General features: G+C 39.2%; 2 protein-coding genes across 2 annotated transcripts in view; one reads left to right on the forward strand and one right to left on the reverse strand.

Annotated features, from left to right (window-relative positions):
- The first annotated feature begins 1529 nt into the window (after positions 1-1529).
- LOC114568959 (cytohesin-4) overlaps positions 1530-19828 on the forward strand; it is a 70747-nt gene continuing 52448 nt past the window's right edge. The window contains exon 1 of the mRNA XM_028598650.1: positions 1530-3340. The gene's annotated coding sequence lies outside the window, so the exon portion shown is untranslated. The remainder of the gene's footprint in view (positions 3341-19828) is intronic.
- On the reverse strand, positions 6261-8423 carry LOC114568957 (somatostatin receptor type 5). Its single transcript, XM_075447447.1, is given in 2 exon segments — positions 6261-8395; positions 8397-8423. Coding segments are annotated over 2 exon segments (1470 nt in total). The 3' UTR covers positions 6261-6952.

A 19828-nucleotide genomic window follows, 5' to 3' on the forward strand; every position in this document is an offset into this window, starting at 1 on the left:
TGTTGCCTATTTGGACAGTGGAATTGCCAGTTTTCCGAAACATACTGGGCAAAATACAGCTTAGGAAGAGCGGACCCCGCCAGTACTTCAGCCTTGTTTTTGACAAATTTTGGGCTGATGTTCACAACTTTGTTGTCAGCTTTATGGTATTAAATAGCATAATGAGACACAGTGTGTATGTCCATAGGATTTGTGTTGATCTGGACATACATGAGGTTTAACTTTGTATTGTTATTTGGCAAGTAATGCATCTCAGGGGATGTTACGGAGTAATCCAAAAGTAATTAACAGGTAGTGTAACTAATTACTGGCAGCACTGAGTAACTGAGTAAAGTAAAGCATTACTTTAAAAAAAGTAGCTACTAATGTGTAATCCACAACTTTTTTTGAGTAACTACCCCAACACTGCCTACTATACAGCTGAGCACAATTTAGACAAAAGCCAACGGTTTCACTAAAACACATCTTTTTTTTTTATTTCTTCTTACTTCAAATCTAAATTATATATTCAATGACAGATTTGTCTTTATGGCACAGCATATTGAACCTGCAGCAGCACAATTAGAAAAAAGCAAACAAATAAATACAATCCAGTTCATCTATTATGCTTATACAAAATCAACGTTCATTTAGCAGAATTATGTTGCCCTGATGGTTTTAACAGTGTAATTTCTGCTGATAAGGCTTTATGCCCTGTTGGGAAACTGTAATCACTTTAATCAACATCAACACTTCAACTTAAGTAATGGTTGAAATTATTAAAAACTCCCACTCGGTTAGCATCACCAGTGGGATAAAACTCATCAAGCATCCTGATTACACTGTGGAGATAAACATGCATTATTCTGTATTTGCATTTGCCAAATGTGCAACAGAATACAATTAGATATTTAATCCCAAAAGGTAAACATTACTGTTCATTATAGGATCATGTGTGTTGTGTTTGCACATGGTTTCCATAGCTTCTCTTGCCAAAACAAAAGTGAATAATAGGCTATCAGAGTTAACTTGTCCATATTGTATGTGGGTGAGATTCTGCAGGCAGAGAATCACACTGAGTCACCAGCAGAAAATCAACTGTCTATCATCTCTCCGTGTACAGTAAGCACAGGTGGGTTATCACCGAGGGGAGTCGGGGATCACACTGGCCAGCAACTCAATATTTATAGCCAAACACACAAACACTAGTAAACAAGAAGAAGGACACACACACCGCTCCCCTCCCCCTGATCAGATCTCAAACTGCCATGTCACTGGGGGGACTGGGAAAATAAAGCACAGCCAGGCATATCCCTTTTTAATGTGCGTTTAATGATGGTTTCATGCTCCTTAGTGGATCTTTGCAGAAGGGTGAGCATGCATGTGTGGGCTGAAGACCAGCAACACAGTAACAGCCAGTTGGACTGTATTTACAGCAAGCTAAATATAACTAGTGTCCCTGTCCTAGTGTGTGGTGTGCCGTGTGTGTGTGTGTGTGTGTGTGTGTGTGTTCACTGAGACACAGTTAACTCACACAGGGCGTGTGTGATGCATCAGTGCAGTAGTACTGGGATAGTAGTGTCTGTAGTTTAGTAGTTATTGCATGCTGCATGCTGCTTCTGCTTGCTACAGTCTGCTTACAGCTACTGCCACCGACTAGCCCTTGTGCAAGGGGCAAAAAGAGGAGCCAAGATCGTAAGTCTCCTCCTGTCGGTACACAGCCTCTCCACCGCCAAGACTCCTCGTGGCCACACACGGTAACTGGGCCCTAGCGGACCCAGGCTGAACTGTAGGGGATCTCGGAGCAGCAGTGGGCCCCAGAGGCACGTTGTGCAGGCCCACCAAGCAGTGGACATGCCCATGCACCCGCCAACCACTATGGGTAAATAGTCCCACTGCCTTGTGGGTAGCCTATATAGGCAAAGGCTAAGGGAGCACACCCTGAAAAAAAAGACAAAAGACCTCAACGGCGGAACAGGCGGAGGATGATGGCTCACTTAAGTGTAGCATCACAACGGCTGGGAAGGCGGATGAAGGCTGCAGCAGGGATGGGTCCCCAGTCGTCTTGGACTCCATGCCACTGGACCCTGACCCAGACCTGCCAAGGACCGTGTGGTGGCTGTCTGTGCACCAGCCTCCCCACGTTAAACAACGCCACGCACAGGCGTCCTCCACAAAGGATCCACCCTACCACTCCGGATAAATTCCTATGGCAACCAGCAAGTGGCGACGGGGGCAGGTTTGTGTAGTCTGGAAGTCCCTAGTCATGAGCTGGCACATCAGGCGATGGGTGTTAGAGTCAGTCGCTGGGCTCTTGGAACGAGGCAGAAGAGCTCTTCGGCAGCTACACCCATGACTAAGCAGTCCTATTTAGGATCCGCTCTGCTTACCCCACATGGGGAAGGGGCTAGAAAAAAGGTGCCCTAAAAATAGCCTGCCTTATAATCTCCCAACTGGATTACCGCGTCCAGAGGGAACATCTCATTTGCGGTCAGAAACTGGATAACACCACTCTGGAAAGCGTGGAACACTTCCCCTACCTTGGCAGCATTCTCTCGTCCAAAGCTGATATAGACTCTGAGGTTAACCATCGCCTGAGCTGTGCCAGCGGAGCCTATGCCAAACTCAGGACAAGAGTCTTTGATGACCGAGACCTGAGGGCTCAAACCAAGCTCCTGGTCTATAGAGCTGTGATTCTCCCAACTCTGCTGTATGGAGTGGAATCCTGGACCACCTACAGCAGACACCTAAGAGCCCTGGAACTATTCCATCCAAGAGCCTTACGAAAAATCTTGAGGATCAACTGGGAAGACAGACGAACAAACTCCAGCATTCTGGGGGAAACAAATATGCCCAGCATCACTACCATCATAATGCAGTACCAACTCCGATGGACAGGTCATGTCATCCACATGCCCAACAACAGATCCTCTACTCCCAGCTAAAAGAAGGACAGCGAGCCCCTGGTGGGCCAAAGAAACACTTTAAGGACAATATTAAGACCAGCCTGAAAAAGTTTAACATCACGTCAGGCGACTGGGAGAATCTAGCGTTGAACAGGGACTACTGGAAAAAAGCTGTGCAGGAAGGTGCCGCACACCATGAAATAGAACTCCGCCGTGCCGCAGAAGCAAAGCGGCAACACCGCAAGGACAAACAGAGACAGGCTCCACCACCATACACCACTTCAACCTTCCAATGCCCACATTGCAGCAGAATCTGTGCATCACGGATTGGCCTTTACAGCCACCTGAGGATCCACAAATAAGACAACCCGACAGAGAGGACAGTCATACTCGTTTCGAGTGACCGCCGAAGGAAGGGTGTGGTGTGCCAGCACTCATGAATAAAGGACTCTGAGGTGAGTTTCTGATGAATGTTTTTTTTTTTTACCTGCATGGTAATCAGTGGTGGAAAAGTGCATTTACTCAGGTACTGCACTGAAGTTATCAGTACACAGTAAAATGGGCCAAAAGCAGTGTTGGAAGAAGATATTATCAGTACTACATTGCTACAAGCAAAAGTCCTGCATTCAATGTTTTACTTAAGTAAAACAAAGGTATTAGCATCAAAACTTACTCAAAGTACCAAGAGTAAAAGTACACCCGTATAATGGACCATTTTAGAATCATGTTTATTATATTATTGGATTATAGTTAATGATGCAGTCATGTTTTCATCACTTTGATGTTGCCGCTGGTAAAAGTGGAGTTTATTTTAATTACTTTACTGCTGGTTAGCTTGGAGATTTACCCCAGAGGATCAACAAAGTTTTATCTTAACCTGTGATAATACATTGTAATTGAATTACTCATTATATTTCATATTATTAGTCTGAATCTGCAAAGTAACTTTAGTTGTCAAATAAATTTAGTGGAGTAAACAGAACAACATTTGCGTCTGATAATTGTATAATTAATGTAATAAACATTAAGCTAACTCAGGAACCTCTTTTTGAGTAGGTAAATTACAACAGGCACTTTATTAAATTATCTTTTGATCCTGGTCCCATAGTGTTTATATTTTTTCCCTCCACTGATTTAGTATTGGACTCCTAGAACATTGTTTGACTCATAATGGACAGTTAAAAAAAAAGAGAATCCAAATTGATGCAGCTGGACCAGAGTCTTTTTTATTTAATGTATTCTACAAACTTCCTTGTCAAAATCTGGTGCCTAAATTATCCACAATGCAACTCAAGACAGACAAGAGTTTGAGTGTGTTGTGCTAGTAGCGGCTAAAACCAGTGTGAGTTGGTTTTACTTGATAACTGAAATTGTTTATCAGCCATGTTAATACAATCTAAAAGTTTCTTCTTAAAACAAAATGTTAGATGATTAACTTAACATAATACTCTTAATTACCTGTTTGAATCTCTGTTGTACTGGATAGAACAGTGATGCCGAAAATGATGTTTTTTTGTTTTTGTTTATAATAACAGAAATGATTAAAAGCAGTATTGTTTCCATCTCCATCATGTGTTTTCCAATCCATCTTGATCTGCAAGCATCAGGCAGCACAGAATGGTTTGTCTGTCATCAACAACAACAACAACAACAAGATGTAATCGTTACGAGTGCAAACTTATCACACACAACTTTATGCATTCAGGAAATCTCTCCAACCATAATGTAAAAGACAAAGTAAATCCTTCACCACAGTCACCACATCTCAGCTAAAACAGATCTTAGATTAATTTCAGAGAACACCCAACATCAGGACCTTGATGTAAGCCAATTACTGTACATACAAGCTAATAATCATAAGCATGTTTTTATATAGGCTAGTCATTGAGAACTCTGTACCACGTGAAGGCATGCAACCCTGTCTTTTAGAAAATATGTTTGCATACAACTAATTTTGCCGCTTGAATTACATTTTTTTGATCAGGAAACATTCGGGATGATGAAAGAGCCACTCAAACCAACAGATTCCTTCTTAATAGGCACATACTAGGGATTTGAATTTGTAAAATTCACCAATTCTCAAGGCATATTTAACACAAAATTATACCTCATATGTTCCATATGATCAACATCATTATCACGGTTTTCCAATTTACTGAGAGCTTTAATTGTTGACATATCTTAGTACAGCAGAGACAGCTGCCTCAGGGTGCTAATGCAGGTCTCTGTCCAGTATCATTCTACTCTGTGAAACTGCATTACATTGTATTCATACCTGTACTCTGTGCAATTACAATCGAGTTGGATCTAATCTAATCTAAATTCTCTGTCGCTCCAACAGTGCAACATCACTTACTGTATAATGCTCTCACGTCAAGTATATCTGTGACTTTCACAGTACATTGCTGCTCTGAAGACACATGGCTCATGGCCATATGAATTCCCCTAGCCTGCCTATGGTCCACCAGTGGCTAGAAATAGTGATGAGTGTAAACCGAGCCCTGGGTATTCTGCTCTGCCTTGAGAGCACAGATGGGTGAATCTGGAATCTCCCCCTTATGACTTCATAAGGGGCAAGGTTACCTCCCCTTTCTCTGCTTTGCCCGCCCAGAGAATTTGGCCCGCCCATGAGAAACAGAGAGACATCATGGCTTGCAAACAAATGAAGCATGGCAGTTGGTCAAGGCCACACACCTCAATAGCATTTAAAGCTACAGACACAGAAATGGCAAATACTAAGGAAAGCTCATTGTGGGACTGGCTCTAGTGGCTGTAATTCTGCACCAAGGCTGAATTTCAGGAAAGAGACTTCAGATACAGTATTAGGGGACCACTAAGGCCTATATAAAAGCATCCAAAGAGCACCATGTATAGGACCTTTAAGATCTTCTATCTTCTTTTATATATACAGATACTGCTATATTTGTCCTGAAAGCAGGACTTGAAGCTCTTCTTTTAACAACATTTTTGTGAATGAAACTTTCCCACAAACGGAGCTAAACAAGCAGTCGTATGTGACAATTTTAGACGTGTTGATTATGTTGAGTCTATCAGGCTAAAACGCACTATTTTCAGGTTAATTAACAAGTTTGTCCAGTATGATGACTTGGAACAGTTGTATGAGCAAACCTCAAATAGAAAAATTTGAGTTTTAGGATAAGATTACAAAAACATTCCTGCATGAGGCCCATTGTTACTGAACTGTACCTGCAAAGTTGCAAAATATGAATATTTGTTTTCATACAATATCCACTTGTAGAAACAGCTAAATTAAATTTTTTATTTTTAGTTATGTTCAGGTATGGGCAGCACTTCAAGTTAGAGAAATATTGTGGTGTTGGTTTAATACAGAAACAATGACTTGAAGCCCAAGACACAATGTATTTATGAACATTTAAATAAAACTAAGATGTTTCACAAACCTTAACCAAAATGCTTTTGTTGCCTAAACCTAACCACACATGGGACTCAGGATGTGAACCTTGTCCTACACTTTATACACCCACCATACACCTTGACCACCTCCCTAAAACCTTCAAACATAACCTTGGCAGCAATTACATTTAACCCTTAAAACCTTTATAAACACAATAATAGGAGATGCGGTTACAGGCATGGGATTCATATCTAAAATAAAGTAATAGCATCAATGTTCAGCTAATGTGTAGATGGTTGCAGTGAATGTTGATTTGAGCTTAAATCAGTCCAATTTGAGCAAATGATTGTCACATTATGGAATAAAAAGGTAAAACAATTAACAAGATACATGTAATAATAGTAAATAAAGGCACAACTTTGTACATTCATATTCATGCATATGTACACAATATAAACAGGAATATATTATGTATGTTGGTGAAGCTTTAGTATATCCTTCAAATGTTAAAGAAACTTTGAGTCTGTTGATCAGAAAAAGCTAATTATAAGGCTTGTTTTAAGTTTTCTTAAGTCTTCATTATATATACATTTTGAATGGGCTTTTTGCTCCATTACAAACAGTTCAGTGTTGGCTGCCCTGTATCGTAATACTGAGTTCACTTCAAGTAAGTTACGGTCCGTCATTTACACTATAAGTAACTTATCTCCAGGGAGGTGCTCTGTTCCAAGTTCTCCTCTGGCAGAGTTTTAATGCTCCCATTTTTGGTTCCATTCAGAAGCAACGGTACAGTCAGTGTTGACCCGTTGGCTGGATCTTTCCCTTTCACGTCCCCAGATTTGTCCTTCCTGTCTGGGGACGACGGCTCCGTTGTTCCTGGAGTCGCTCCTTTCTCGGACAACAGCGGCTGCAAGCTCTGCGGCTGGAAGCTGCTGTTGCCATTTTGGGCGATTCTGTAGATCTCAGTCATTTCCGAGACGTCTTCCTCGTCGTACTCCTCTTCATCCTTGAATACCCGTCTCAGGCTTTCCCTGGGCTTGAGGGCTGACCTGCCCTCCCTCTGCTGCTGCTGCTGCTGCTGCTGGAGCTCCATGGGCTCGTGGTTCTCCACCTTCCTCGTGGAGCGACAGAGGGCTTTCCGGAAACCCCTCTTGAAGTTATCTGACATGAAGGCGTAGACGATGGGGTTGGCACAGCTGTTAGCGTAGCCGAGCACTACAACGAAATAGTAAAAACCCTGGTACTCTGAGGGCAGCGCAACCAGCAAGTTGAGGATGTTGAGGGCGTAGAAAGGCAGCCAGCAGAACACAAACACGGCAACAACAATCACAACCAAGCGCGTCACTTTTCTCTCTGACTTCCTGCGCTTGGTGGAGGTGGCGTGGACTTTTCTACCCGAGCTGCGGACCTTGAAGACGATAAGCAGATAGCAGAAGCAGATGATAAGAAGAGGGCAGAAGAATCCAACCGTGGAGGTGTAAATAATGAAAGCCGCCCGCCATATGTTAGCTGGCTGTGGCCAGGCGATGTTACAGGTACCTCCTGTCTTCTGGATGTTGGCAAAGATCACCACAGGCAGAATAACAAGAAAGGACAGAGCCCAGACAGTGCCATTCACAACTTTGGCCACCTGAGGGCGCCGCCACTTTGAAGACCGAATGGGGTGGACTACAGCAAGGTAGCGATCGATGCTCATCACAGTCAGGCAGAAGATGCTGGTGAACTGGTTGATGGAGTCGACAGTCATGACCAGACGGCACATGAAGGAGCCAAACGGCCACGAGTGGAGGGTGTTCTGAACAGCCAGGAAAGGCAGACTGAGCATGAAGAGCTCATCAGCGATGGCTAAGTTGAGGATGTAGATATTGGTCACTGACTCTATCTTTGAGTAGTGCAGCACAATGTGAATGACCAAAGTGTTTCCGCCCAGGCCGATGATACACACGATTATATATATGAGTGGTAGGAGGACCCCTGCCACGCTAGGACCTAAGGACACAACTGGGATGCTGGAGTTGGTGGAGTTGGACAACGTCTCATTCAGATCGCTGTCGTTAAACATGAGCAGAAACAGGGGGAGTCCGGGCGAGGGGCTGGCGAAACTGCCGTTCTCCCACATGTCATCCATCAATTTTTAGCCCGGGGAGCTAGATGACACCCATAGATGTGCTCTTTCTGTGGCTTTGTCCTTCTGTTGTCTCAGCTCCAGCCCATCTGATCTGTTGGGATGGGAAAAAAAAATCAATTAGTTATCTGACTGAATCGTTTCCTACATCAAATAAAACACATCTTGGTCTTCCAAGGACACAAGATAGTTTTTTTTTTTTTACAAACACAATAAGCTATTATTACTTCCAATAAGTGTTGCTTTAAGTGACTTAGTGTTCCATATTACTTTAAAATCACACACTTTCACTACACATTGACTTGTTGAAGGATTGAATTGTAAATGATATCAAATCTGCCCAAATGTTGAAACTAAAAAAAACACACAAACCTGAAAGGACAGTTGCGACAACTACTACCAAAAAACTAAAATGTTTCCAGTGGTTAAAATCAAAAGAATATTATTAAGCATTATTATTACAAGATTGTTTCAATTAATTTCAAGTGCATCTTTGCTCCGAGTGCCTGTTACAGTATTTGACAAATGCTTTGGCTTTACAGCATCTAATTTTCATCAACACAAACTGCAGTGATCATTTCCTCAATATCATTCATCTAGCAATGATAAAAAAGCCTGCAATTTACAAAAAAAAGTCAGTATTTGAAATGCATTTTGTAAGTTTGTACGTTTATTTTACTTATCTAGTAATATCTTGAATTTCTTATTGAATGTATTGTTTTACTGTAAATAGGCCTATACATGATGAGTCTGACTGCAGTACATTCAGTAGATTAAGATAAAATAATGATTGAGACTAATTCAGTGCTTTTTTGTCCTGTGTGTACCAAGAAGATTGCTTTTAATTCAAGAACCTAAACCGTATTATTATTTCAATCACTTGTAAAGTTCATCATGTAAAATACAGTAAGCTGATATGCAGGAAAATTACCTTAAAGAACAATTAAAACGACTGCAACAGAACCTCAATACATTGCAACTTCGTGCATTCCCCTTACCCATACATTTAAGATGTATGACAGTGTTAATGAAGTAATTAGCAGTTATGTTGCAATAGTGCTCATGAGGATAGTTATGTTAAAATAGGAAGACGTTTCCAAACACATGCACTGTTTCAGTGATTAAACAAGTCGATTGGGTATTTTACACAGTCAAACTGTTGTGAGAACTGAGCACAAAGCAATCATAAAATACTGTAATGTAATCAACATGTTTACAATGAAAAACACAGGACACAGGCAAAGATAACGCTCAGAGGGCAAGTGGCAGAGAGACAAAAAGAAAAACACATGATACAGATAAAATGATGGAAAGCAGATGGGAAATGATGAGTCAGAAAGGAAACAATCAAAACCGGGTGAAAATGGTAGATTGATTTAACCACAGCAGCTATATTTGGTCCTACTGATACGGCAGGTAAATTAAACAGTGTGTTCCCACACGTGGGCAATTTCATTAGCAACCCAGCAGCACTTAGATTAACATGAACTGGGAACACACTTGGGAGTGGGCTGTAGGACACATGGAGGTGAGACTGTGTGGTTTCAGGAGACTCATGTTTGGTAAACCTAACAGCTGGTGCATTCGCCCACCCATTCACACACTCATTTTAATGTAGAAATCAAAAAGAAACAAAAGAACGACCATTTATTCAGGTTAATATTAACCATGCTAGCTGTGTGGGGCAAGGGATGGCAATGTAGGCCGGTCTGTCCAATATTTTGCTCCAGACTGAAATATGTCAACAACTAAGTGGATTGTCATTTACTTTTGTACAAATATTCATGGTCCCCAGAAGCTACATTTTATGAACTACTTTGTGTTTAGGGATAAGTAGGAAATGTTAGCATGCTAACACATTAAACTTAGTTGAATACGGTAAATATTATACCTGCTAGCATGTTAGCATCATCACTGTGAGCATGTTAGCATGCTAATGTTATAAATTACAATAGCTCAAAGCACTGCTGTGCCTAAGCTAGCTATTTCTGTCACTAATAGTGACAGAAGCGTTTAGCCTACTAGTAAAAAATCCCCCATCTCAAAACACCCTGAAGCCTGGTCCACAATTAACTTTTTTGTCCAATAGCCAAATGGCTAGTGAATGTTCAAGTTCTCAAGAGATAACCATTGTTTTTTGGCTGGTGACTGAAGCAAATCTACCAGCCACTTGCATATTTTACCAGCATTTGGCTAGTAAATGGTGCAAATTTTGGACCTGATATCTGTATGGTATTTAATGTATTTCATTAAATTTCTGTGTCACTAATTGGTCTCTTTTTGAGCTTTTACACAGAAATTTGTGAAAATAACACCTAAAATATAAGGGAAATAAAAGGATCTGTGAGCTTCGTATTTATCGTACAGACACAAGAGTGGCATTGATCTTCTCATCAAACTCTTGGAAAGAAATAGTGTATTTCCCAAAATGTTGCACTATATGTTTCCTATTTTTCACTGGGGTTGGTAAACAAACATTTCCATTGTGAACATTAAAACTGATGAAGAGAAATATCCACTATTTCAAGTATCCAGTAATACAAAAGACAACATTAAGGTATATGGAGGCCTGCTACTTAATTTCACGCTACATTAACAACACAGCTGTACCACAGAGTAGTCAATATCATGTCCCAATAAAAGCATCATGAGCACCATTTCAGAGGAAATATTTTTGACCATCTCTTTTTCCCAAAATGATTCATGTTGCTTTCAGAAAATCAACAGTGAGAAAAACACAGATGTATCCTGAGCTCATTGATAGAGTTCATCAAACAAACCGACTAAAAGATTATTGACACCTCGATGGCGACAGTTGCAGTCGACAAAAAACGTCATTCAGCCTCTCTGTCTTCCTGGAGTTCAATTTAAAAGAAATAGGAAAATAGGAAAACAAGAATAACCAACAAATGTACTGTATGTCTTTTTATGAGACTTGAGTAGCTTTTTTCGATTTCACCAAATGAAATTTCACATTAATCATTTTTCAATATCTCCCTATCCTTGTGACTAAGTTTGGAAATCTGGATCACCATAGAAACCAGCAAGAGAGAAAACCCAGAAATCAGTGTCGTAAATCAAACAGAACCAAATAAATGGCAGCACATGGCAGCAAAACAAGGACAGATCTTTCTCTTCTTTTTTTTTCAGTGAAAATGTTTCAAAGAGAGAAAATAGAAATAATCCTACATTTTTGTCCTGGTCCTATAGGTGATAAATGGGGGAATCTAATAAAATAATAACAGCTCAGCTCAAGGCTTCATGCAGCTATTGAAGGCTTATTTCATTATAACTAGGATTAGATCAGTCGGATTAGATCCATAAATTGGCTCCAAGTACACTAAGCTGATATACTTTAATTAAATATTAGTTATGGACCAGAAGCTTCTCTTTAATCACAGCTACAATCTGTAAACCCATGATGAGATGTTATTTGGGATGCTCCTTTGCAGTTATTAATGGTTCAGTACAAATTTCTCCTTCCATTAAATAGTTGATTTTTCCAAAATGCGTCCCTCTTGTCTCGTTTTGCAGCTCCGGCAGTGTGACTGCATATATGATTCAATTGTAGCAAGTTATTATCATTCATGAATGAAGATAAACCTTTTTAATATTGCTAAAATTGTTTGTGTTTTGCCTGCATGTTCATAATGTTTTTTAAACAGAAAATCTCACCGTTAGTGTATAGACTCATAACACAAGAAATGGCTGATAAACGACAAAGAAAAATGACAGAAATAGCACAATTTGGACCAATAGTTTTATTTTAAAAGGCTAAAAGGAACAGAACGATTTTATGTTGTCAAGCAGTAAGCTAGAGCACACATAAAAATAACACAAAAAAGTGGGTGATCCCATTTACACTCAGTGACTTTATGTTTCTTGGGCAGATTGGATAGCTGATATCACAAAGGCTTAAAAGGGTTAAGTGTAAATGCATCGGAGAAGCCTTCGAGATGGATATTTGTGTTAGTGTTGGATAGCTGTTAGCTACCTAGTTATTACTTTCTGATACTGTTGTAAAGTGCACAAGTTGTTTTTGTGTGTGTTTTTTTTATTAAGGCGAACCTGATTTACGTGCCAGTAAAAAACTCAGACCGATTACAATCAGATTTGTGATGCTAACGGAGACACGTGTATGTGGCTAAGTGTAAACAAAAGTGTATTAAATCACATTTGGATTTTTCTGGATATGAAACACTTTGCAGCTTTCATAAACATAAATGGACTTCTGTGTTTGGATACCTCATCCAGTGTTTATACAGTACTCACATTTACCTTCAACACAGCTGCAAAAACAGCCCGTGAGCTTGTATCCACTTATTTTTATGATGTTTGGTTTTGGGCATAAAAACCCCTGAGTGAAATCAGTACAATTTCATTTAAATTAATTTAAATTAGGGACAATTCATTCATTTCTTGCATTGCACTGTAGCTGCGCTGTAACTTTTATTCTCCCATTTTATCTGTTGTGTATGTGTATGTATCTGCATTATGATAATCAATTAATCATTTCAGTCATTTTTCAAGCCATATATTTGCTATATATATATATATATATATATATATTTTTTTTTTCTTTTCTTTTTTTCTTGAATTTAACTTTTCTTTAGTTATGTAGGTTGCTTCTGTTATGTTATCATTATTATTATCAGCACTGGGTGGATTGCATAGATGCATTTAAAACATTTTTTGCAAGGATATGACAACTTTACTGCACTGTACGGTAATAGATTGTAAAATTAAGTGAAGGAGTTGCAATAAAAGTAAAAAAAAAAAAAAAAAAAAGACATCAATTAACAGATTAACCAGTTATGGAAATATTTAATACGGTAGTTGCAAACAATTAGTAGAATCATCTTGAAAGAAATCTCCTTCAGCCAAACCTTAACTGTAGTGCAGCTGTAACGTCAACTGTGATGACTCAGAGAAATCAATTGATACATCTCTCATCTCAAAACACCCTGAAGTCTGATATCTGCATGGTATTTGATGTTGTGATTCATCTTGCCTCATTAATCTTCATACTAAACACTTGGGGGCCATTCAAACGTCTCTGAAAGAGGAAATTAATTTTAAATTGAGGTTCTGAACTACTGTCGGTGTCAAGACCTTGTCTGTCTTTCTTTTCTTTGAATGGCGCGAGCGGAGAACAATCAGTGCAGGTCATGTAACCAATACAGCAACCCAGCCTTACAATCTGAATACTAACTAACAGACTGACTTTCTGCACACATCTGCTTTGACTCGGAAACCAGAGGCTGCAGCTGTCAGAGGAGAAACCCAGAACACTTCATGAAAATAACATCTGATAAAAGATCTGTATTTGAATCTTCTAATGTCGCCTGCTTTTGATTGGTTGGCGGTCTGATCTGTATCAAGGACTCCTCCCTTGTGGTCATGCTGTTACCGGTGACACATTTATTCCACTTTGTTGTTCCACTGATTCACTCTACACAGAATTATTTGGATCAAAAGCTGACAGATTGAAACAGCTTGAAGTTTTAAATTATTTACACACATCTGCTATATAAAGTGTAAACAGACCCATAAAATCATGTTTTATATACAACTAATTTGCAAAAAGCAAATACGATTTGAAGGAAACACAAATTTCTAGTAACCCCATCCATAGTCACTACCCTAAACTAACCTTCATCCTGGACATCTGCCCATTGCATATATTCTTTGCAAATTTTGCACTCAACCCATTCAGCCTCTTTTTTTCTAATGCAACAGTTATTTTGTATGTATATATTTGATTTTCTGTATTGATTGATTATTTCATATTCATGTTTAATATGTTTGTTTGTTTCCGATGCACCTTTCACCAAAGCAAATTCCACATAAGTGTACTTATTGTGGCAATAAAACCTTTTCTGATTCTGAACTGTTAAAGTAACATAATGTTGATTTCCCATCAGATTGTGCAACATACTTTCCACTTGTAGTGTATACCGCCGGTGAGTGTGAGGCAGCAGGGAAAGGACCTAATCAGGGATTTATTATTGACCAAATGGAGGTACATGAGCTTACTGAATAAAGAGGCATGCAGTCAAAACCAGGAAGCCAGCAGGTAAACTTATCTAAACCAAAGAATCATTATTCCATGGACAGAGGCTTAAAAGCAATGGCAAGAAGCAACTTTGATAATCTGGCTGGGAATTGAGAGGAAATGGGCCAATTATATACTGCAGGGGTGATTAGGAAAGTGAAAACGAGAGCATGAGGAAATGTCTAAGAGTATTTGTTGGACAGGTATAAATGGCAATAAAGGGGTATGGGGAAGTGGGAATGTGGCTAAATGGAGAGGCACAATGTAACACTGGCATGTCCGGGAAATATTGTGATTGTGGTTTAATACAGAAAAGGTCTGTAATGACTTGAGACACAACATGTTTATTACCATTTAACTGAAAACCACAATCTTTCCCTGACCTTAACTTAAGTGCCTCTGTTGCCTAAACCGAACCACAGACAGGAATCGGGATGTGAACCCAGTCTCTGGTGTAAAAGTCCTACACTTTGCACATCTACCAACCACCCTGACAACCGCCTCACTGTGACCCCTTAATTAGGAAAATATTGTAGTAATCTAGTATAGCGAGATGTAATTCCAAGGGAACAGGGCTGCTATAACATGGAAGAAAAGCTTTATGCTCAACTTTTCTTTTTTTTTAAGCAATATCAATATATTTACACTAGTTGTTTTCAATGTTAGTAATTAAGAATAATAATTAATAATTGCCTTAACACACACACACACACACACACACACACACACACACACACACACACACACACACACACACACACACACACACACACACACACATGAATAGCAGGGATTTACATGGAACAACGCAGCGTCATTTTATCTCATTGATAACAGCTTCACTGTTTACTATTCACTCCTGTGACATCGTATCAGAGCTAGATTAAGTTACTGCTAATGATAACCAAAAAGCTGCTGCTGCTCCACATTCCACTGGTGGGTTTTAATGTTTCACAGGAAACAATGTATTTGTCACAGAGGTTAGCATCGATTGCAATTTTGTATCTAATATGCATCTACAAAACAAGATACTGCCATTTTCAACATAATATTAAAAATGAATTGGTTTGGCTGCTCTGTAAACAGATAGTCCAGCTGCTCTTCTGTCATATTTCTGAGAAAGTAGCTGCTCGTTTGCTGTCTTATTACAGTAAAATGCAATTGTTGTTACAACCAGGACTGAATTTTTAAGTACAACTTCAAATCGTAGTTGACATCATAATTTGGGCGTCAAAGTTCACTCAAACAAACAATCTTGGACTAACCAAACAATATGTTTTACCAGAAGTGCAGAACAAACTTGCAGCTAGCGGAGCTGCTGAAGGTGAAAGCTGGCTAACTCAAACAAGTGACCGAGACACAAATAACGAGTACTACAAACGGGAAGCACATTTCTTCAGAGTAAGTGCTGATCCTAGTGGAATAATTATTAATTATTAACACCAAAATGTTTTACTGTTTCAACAAAACTATTTACGACTTACAGTAAGGTGCTATTTTGAATGAAGGGTTTTTAAATTGCCTGTGAAAATCATTTTCACAGGTATTTTTTAGATATCAATACAATAATCCAGAGTTTAAAATTCCCCCTAAAAACCTCGAGAGACATTACAAATACTTACAATAATACACACTATTCTCTAACATAAAATTACTTTTTTTAATCACATATGGTTTAAGCAAAATGTTTTTCTTTTGCACAAATATGTTAATTAGGAAGTCCCCAAGGTTTCTCAGTATAGCTTCCAAAACTATTATATATTAAATTATAATAAGGTCTGGTTAAATTTGGAGATACTTTTCAGACATGTTTTAAGTAATTTAAAAACACAAATAAAAAAGTTGTATTACGAGCTAAAAATTCTTAAAATTAGATCTACTTCTACACCTCGTAAAATGCAGTTGTAATAATATAAAATGTCTTCATATGAGACATACAATGATATTATAGTTGCTTATTACTCAATTATAGCGAGTTAAATGTTTATATTTTTAGAATGCTAAATAGGGGGGTTAAAGAATTACAGATAAGGTTTTTTATAACTGCCAGTGCTCTATCACCACACAATTTAAGGACTAAATATATTCACGTAATCAATCAAAAACACAACGATGATAAGCTGCAGGTAAAGACAAGCAAGACAACATTTCTATCTCACACAGGTTTGAACTGCAGCTCGCTGCAGGAGCGGAAATGCCAACATCTTAGCTGTCGAGCACTGCTGCAGCAGCGAGCTGAGCATCCATCACAAAGGTCAGTCTTTCACAGCTGGAGCACTTGAAAGGTTCAGAGTATTTCAGAGAGAAGCTGCGTCATCCTGACAGCAGCACAGATCAACAGATGCATTCAGGTACACAGGGCATAGGTTTGGCACTGTGCTTACTATCGTTTTATGACATTTCATACTTGGTCGTAGTGATGAACCTACAGAGAATTATCATCTGAATCTGCAGCTCCCCTTGACTTTCTGGAGCTTTACAGTACGTTTCAGCTCAAAAAAACAGGACTTTAACCCAGCAGACCGCTGTCTGTGTCCCGTTTGAAACAAAAAGTTAACATTGAGTAATTTTAACTTTATGTAACAGACTTAACTATATCACATGTGTAATAGTCTATATCAACGACGTTTCATTTCCGGGATTGGACAGGAGCCGCCGGGAATTCGGATGTCCTTAATTTGCGGCCGGATGTCCGTCACCTTCCACTTTCTTTGTGTTGGCAATCTAAACTCTGGTGGATTTCTGAGGACTATGGTTAACTGCTCCTCAGATCTCTGCAGGGTAAATCCAGACAGCTAGCTAGACTATCTGTCCAATCTGAGTTTTCTGTTGCACGACTAAAACAACCTTTGAACGTACACTATTTTGCAGAGGCAAGGTAGCTCCGTCCGGCGCTTAGCACCACCCAAGACGGATGTGATTGGTTTAAAGAAATGGCAATAAATCAGAGCACCTTTTTGTCCCACCCCGGAATGCTGTGTGGACTAGCCAGACCCTCCTCCGCTGCGCTGTGGAGGAAGGTCTGGCAATGCGAGGCTACATGTGTAAGTAAGTCATATACTTACGCACGGTAGTGAAGTAACATAACAAATGTACTGATTTGAACCCAAACCACGATCTTTTTCCTACATCTAAGCATGACCAAACTGTGACCGTTTCACAACATTAACCATGAACTGTGACCGTTACGTTTAGGGATGAGGACGTTTTGGTCTGCTGCGACTGGGTAGGGTAGCTAATTTAGGAAACACACCTGTGCGTCGTATTAGAGGATAGGAACAAGCAACCTATGTGGTCTTATGGGTTGGAAGACTGGACTGGTTGGTTTTTATACTTGGATGAGGTGGAAAAGTTAGTGTATCGATAATTTAAAAAAAAAATGCAACAAAGTGCACCTAGCACAGATTTAGCAAATAAATTAGATCAGATTATATTACAAAACTTTATTAATTCCCAATTGGAAAAACTCATCATGCCACCCAATCAACTCGTACAGACAACATACAATATAGACATTAAATTCACAGTACACAACAAATAATACAAAATACAACAAATAAAGAACACCATAAAGAGGCATTTGAGTCATGATAAACAGCTGATAGGTGCTACATCTAAAGACCACAGTGTTCATTAAACACATCTGACCAATGCTGGAAGAAAAGACCTTCTAAGTCGTTCACAAAACTGAAGCATCCTTAGTCGCGAATGAGCTTCTGAGTTCGTAAGTAACACACATGTAATGGATGAAGGTATGACGTACATGAAGCATGTGAAAAGAAACTAAAACTGAATCTGTAAAAGCCGGGACAAAGAGGGAGAGAAACGTGGAAATTAACTAATTAATACCGTAGTTTAATATTTTCTGTGAGGCTGTCTGTAACACAAGAGATCAAAATTTAAAACCACAGTCCATTGTTCTTCTCTCCTGCTTCACAAAGCCAATCATTCTGCACTGATTTCTCAGTACTGACAGGACTGAGCAGTGAGAAGGCAGGTCAGGGTCATGGTTAAAGAGATTGGCAGAGCTGTTTGAATAGCGTATTTGTTTAGCTTTCTTTTGTATTTTCTCCTCTTGAAAGCCGAGAGTGAATGTTCGGCGTTTTGCCAAGCAGTTAATAACTAAACAGTTGGGACCTCAGCAGACGTGAGTGGAGGAGAATGTTATAATATTATTACGGTTTACATTAAAGAATGAAGAAAGAATGAAGGCTGAAAGAAAATGTAGATAAATTATAGCTATGGCCTTCATTTTAACATCAGTCTACTACGATCCAAAAGTGTATGTGTGTTTTGCCATTGGACAAATATTGGGCTGCGGCCGTGATAAATACTGCCCTTAAATGTCATATATAAGTAAACCACGAACATCATTTTAATTTACAGTTTTAATAAGTGAGAAAGGTGGATTCATCTGGTGGTAACCGTAGCAACGATACAGATGCTTCACACTACATTAACATTTAACGCTTTTACTTTCAAAGTGATAATTTGAGCAGTCTTTTAGTTTTTGGTTAGTGGTCATGCAAACATGCACACAGGTGTCCTGATAGAGACAATAATAGACACTGAAGAATAAACCACCAGTCCACTTTTTCCTAAAATCAGGACACCTTGTTGAACATTATCACAGACATACTGTGTCATACAGTGTCTTCATGGCGTCCAGTGGCAACAGATTGAAGCTTCCTCCCTGAGTGTACACTACACAAATCCGGCAGCTTATTTATGTGTTGTGCTTTTAAGTAGTGCAGGGAAGCTCAAGTGTTATGTTGCCTTGGACGTCTTAATAAATTGAGTAGCTTGAGTTTTCAAATATTTGGTATTCAAGCATAGAACATAAAACTGATAAAATATGAAATCAAGAAGTGTTTTTACTTTACTTACTGTGGTAATCGTGTTGATGCTACTTGTATATTATTTTCACGGTCAATAAACAAAAATCCACCGACAGTAGCAAAATAAAGAAATGACCTTGAGATGATGAAAGTATATCAAAATGCGTATGTTGTTATGCTTCCATTTATAAGTCTGGCAGTTAGTTTGGTCACGTATAAAAGCAGAGAGGGCGAGAGCTTTTGTCAGTGTTGGACATACTCAAGCTGTTTCCTGGAGGCAGTACGTACCAGTGCAAACTTGGTGCGAATCAAACTCTTAAAAGAATTGGTACAAAATAATCATTTGTACGGTTTCTGTTATCACACAATACTGACAGTAAAAGCAGAGCTGTTAGTAAGTTATGCTTAAAAAATGTCAGAAATATATTTGACCATCTCCTTGAGTAAGATTTTTTCAAATTGTCTGATTTCAGGCAATCATCCGTGAGAACAGAACACTGTCTGATCAATCTTTTCATATAAGAATATTGAACTACTCTGTTGTCTGAA

Source organism: Perca flavescens, chromosome 15, assembly GCF_004354835.1.
Source record: "Perca flavescens isolate YP-PL-M2 chromosome 15, PFLA_1.0, whole genome shotgun sequence".
NCBI lineage: Eukaryota > Metazoa > Chordata > Actinopteri > Perciformes > Percidae > Perca > Perca flavescens.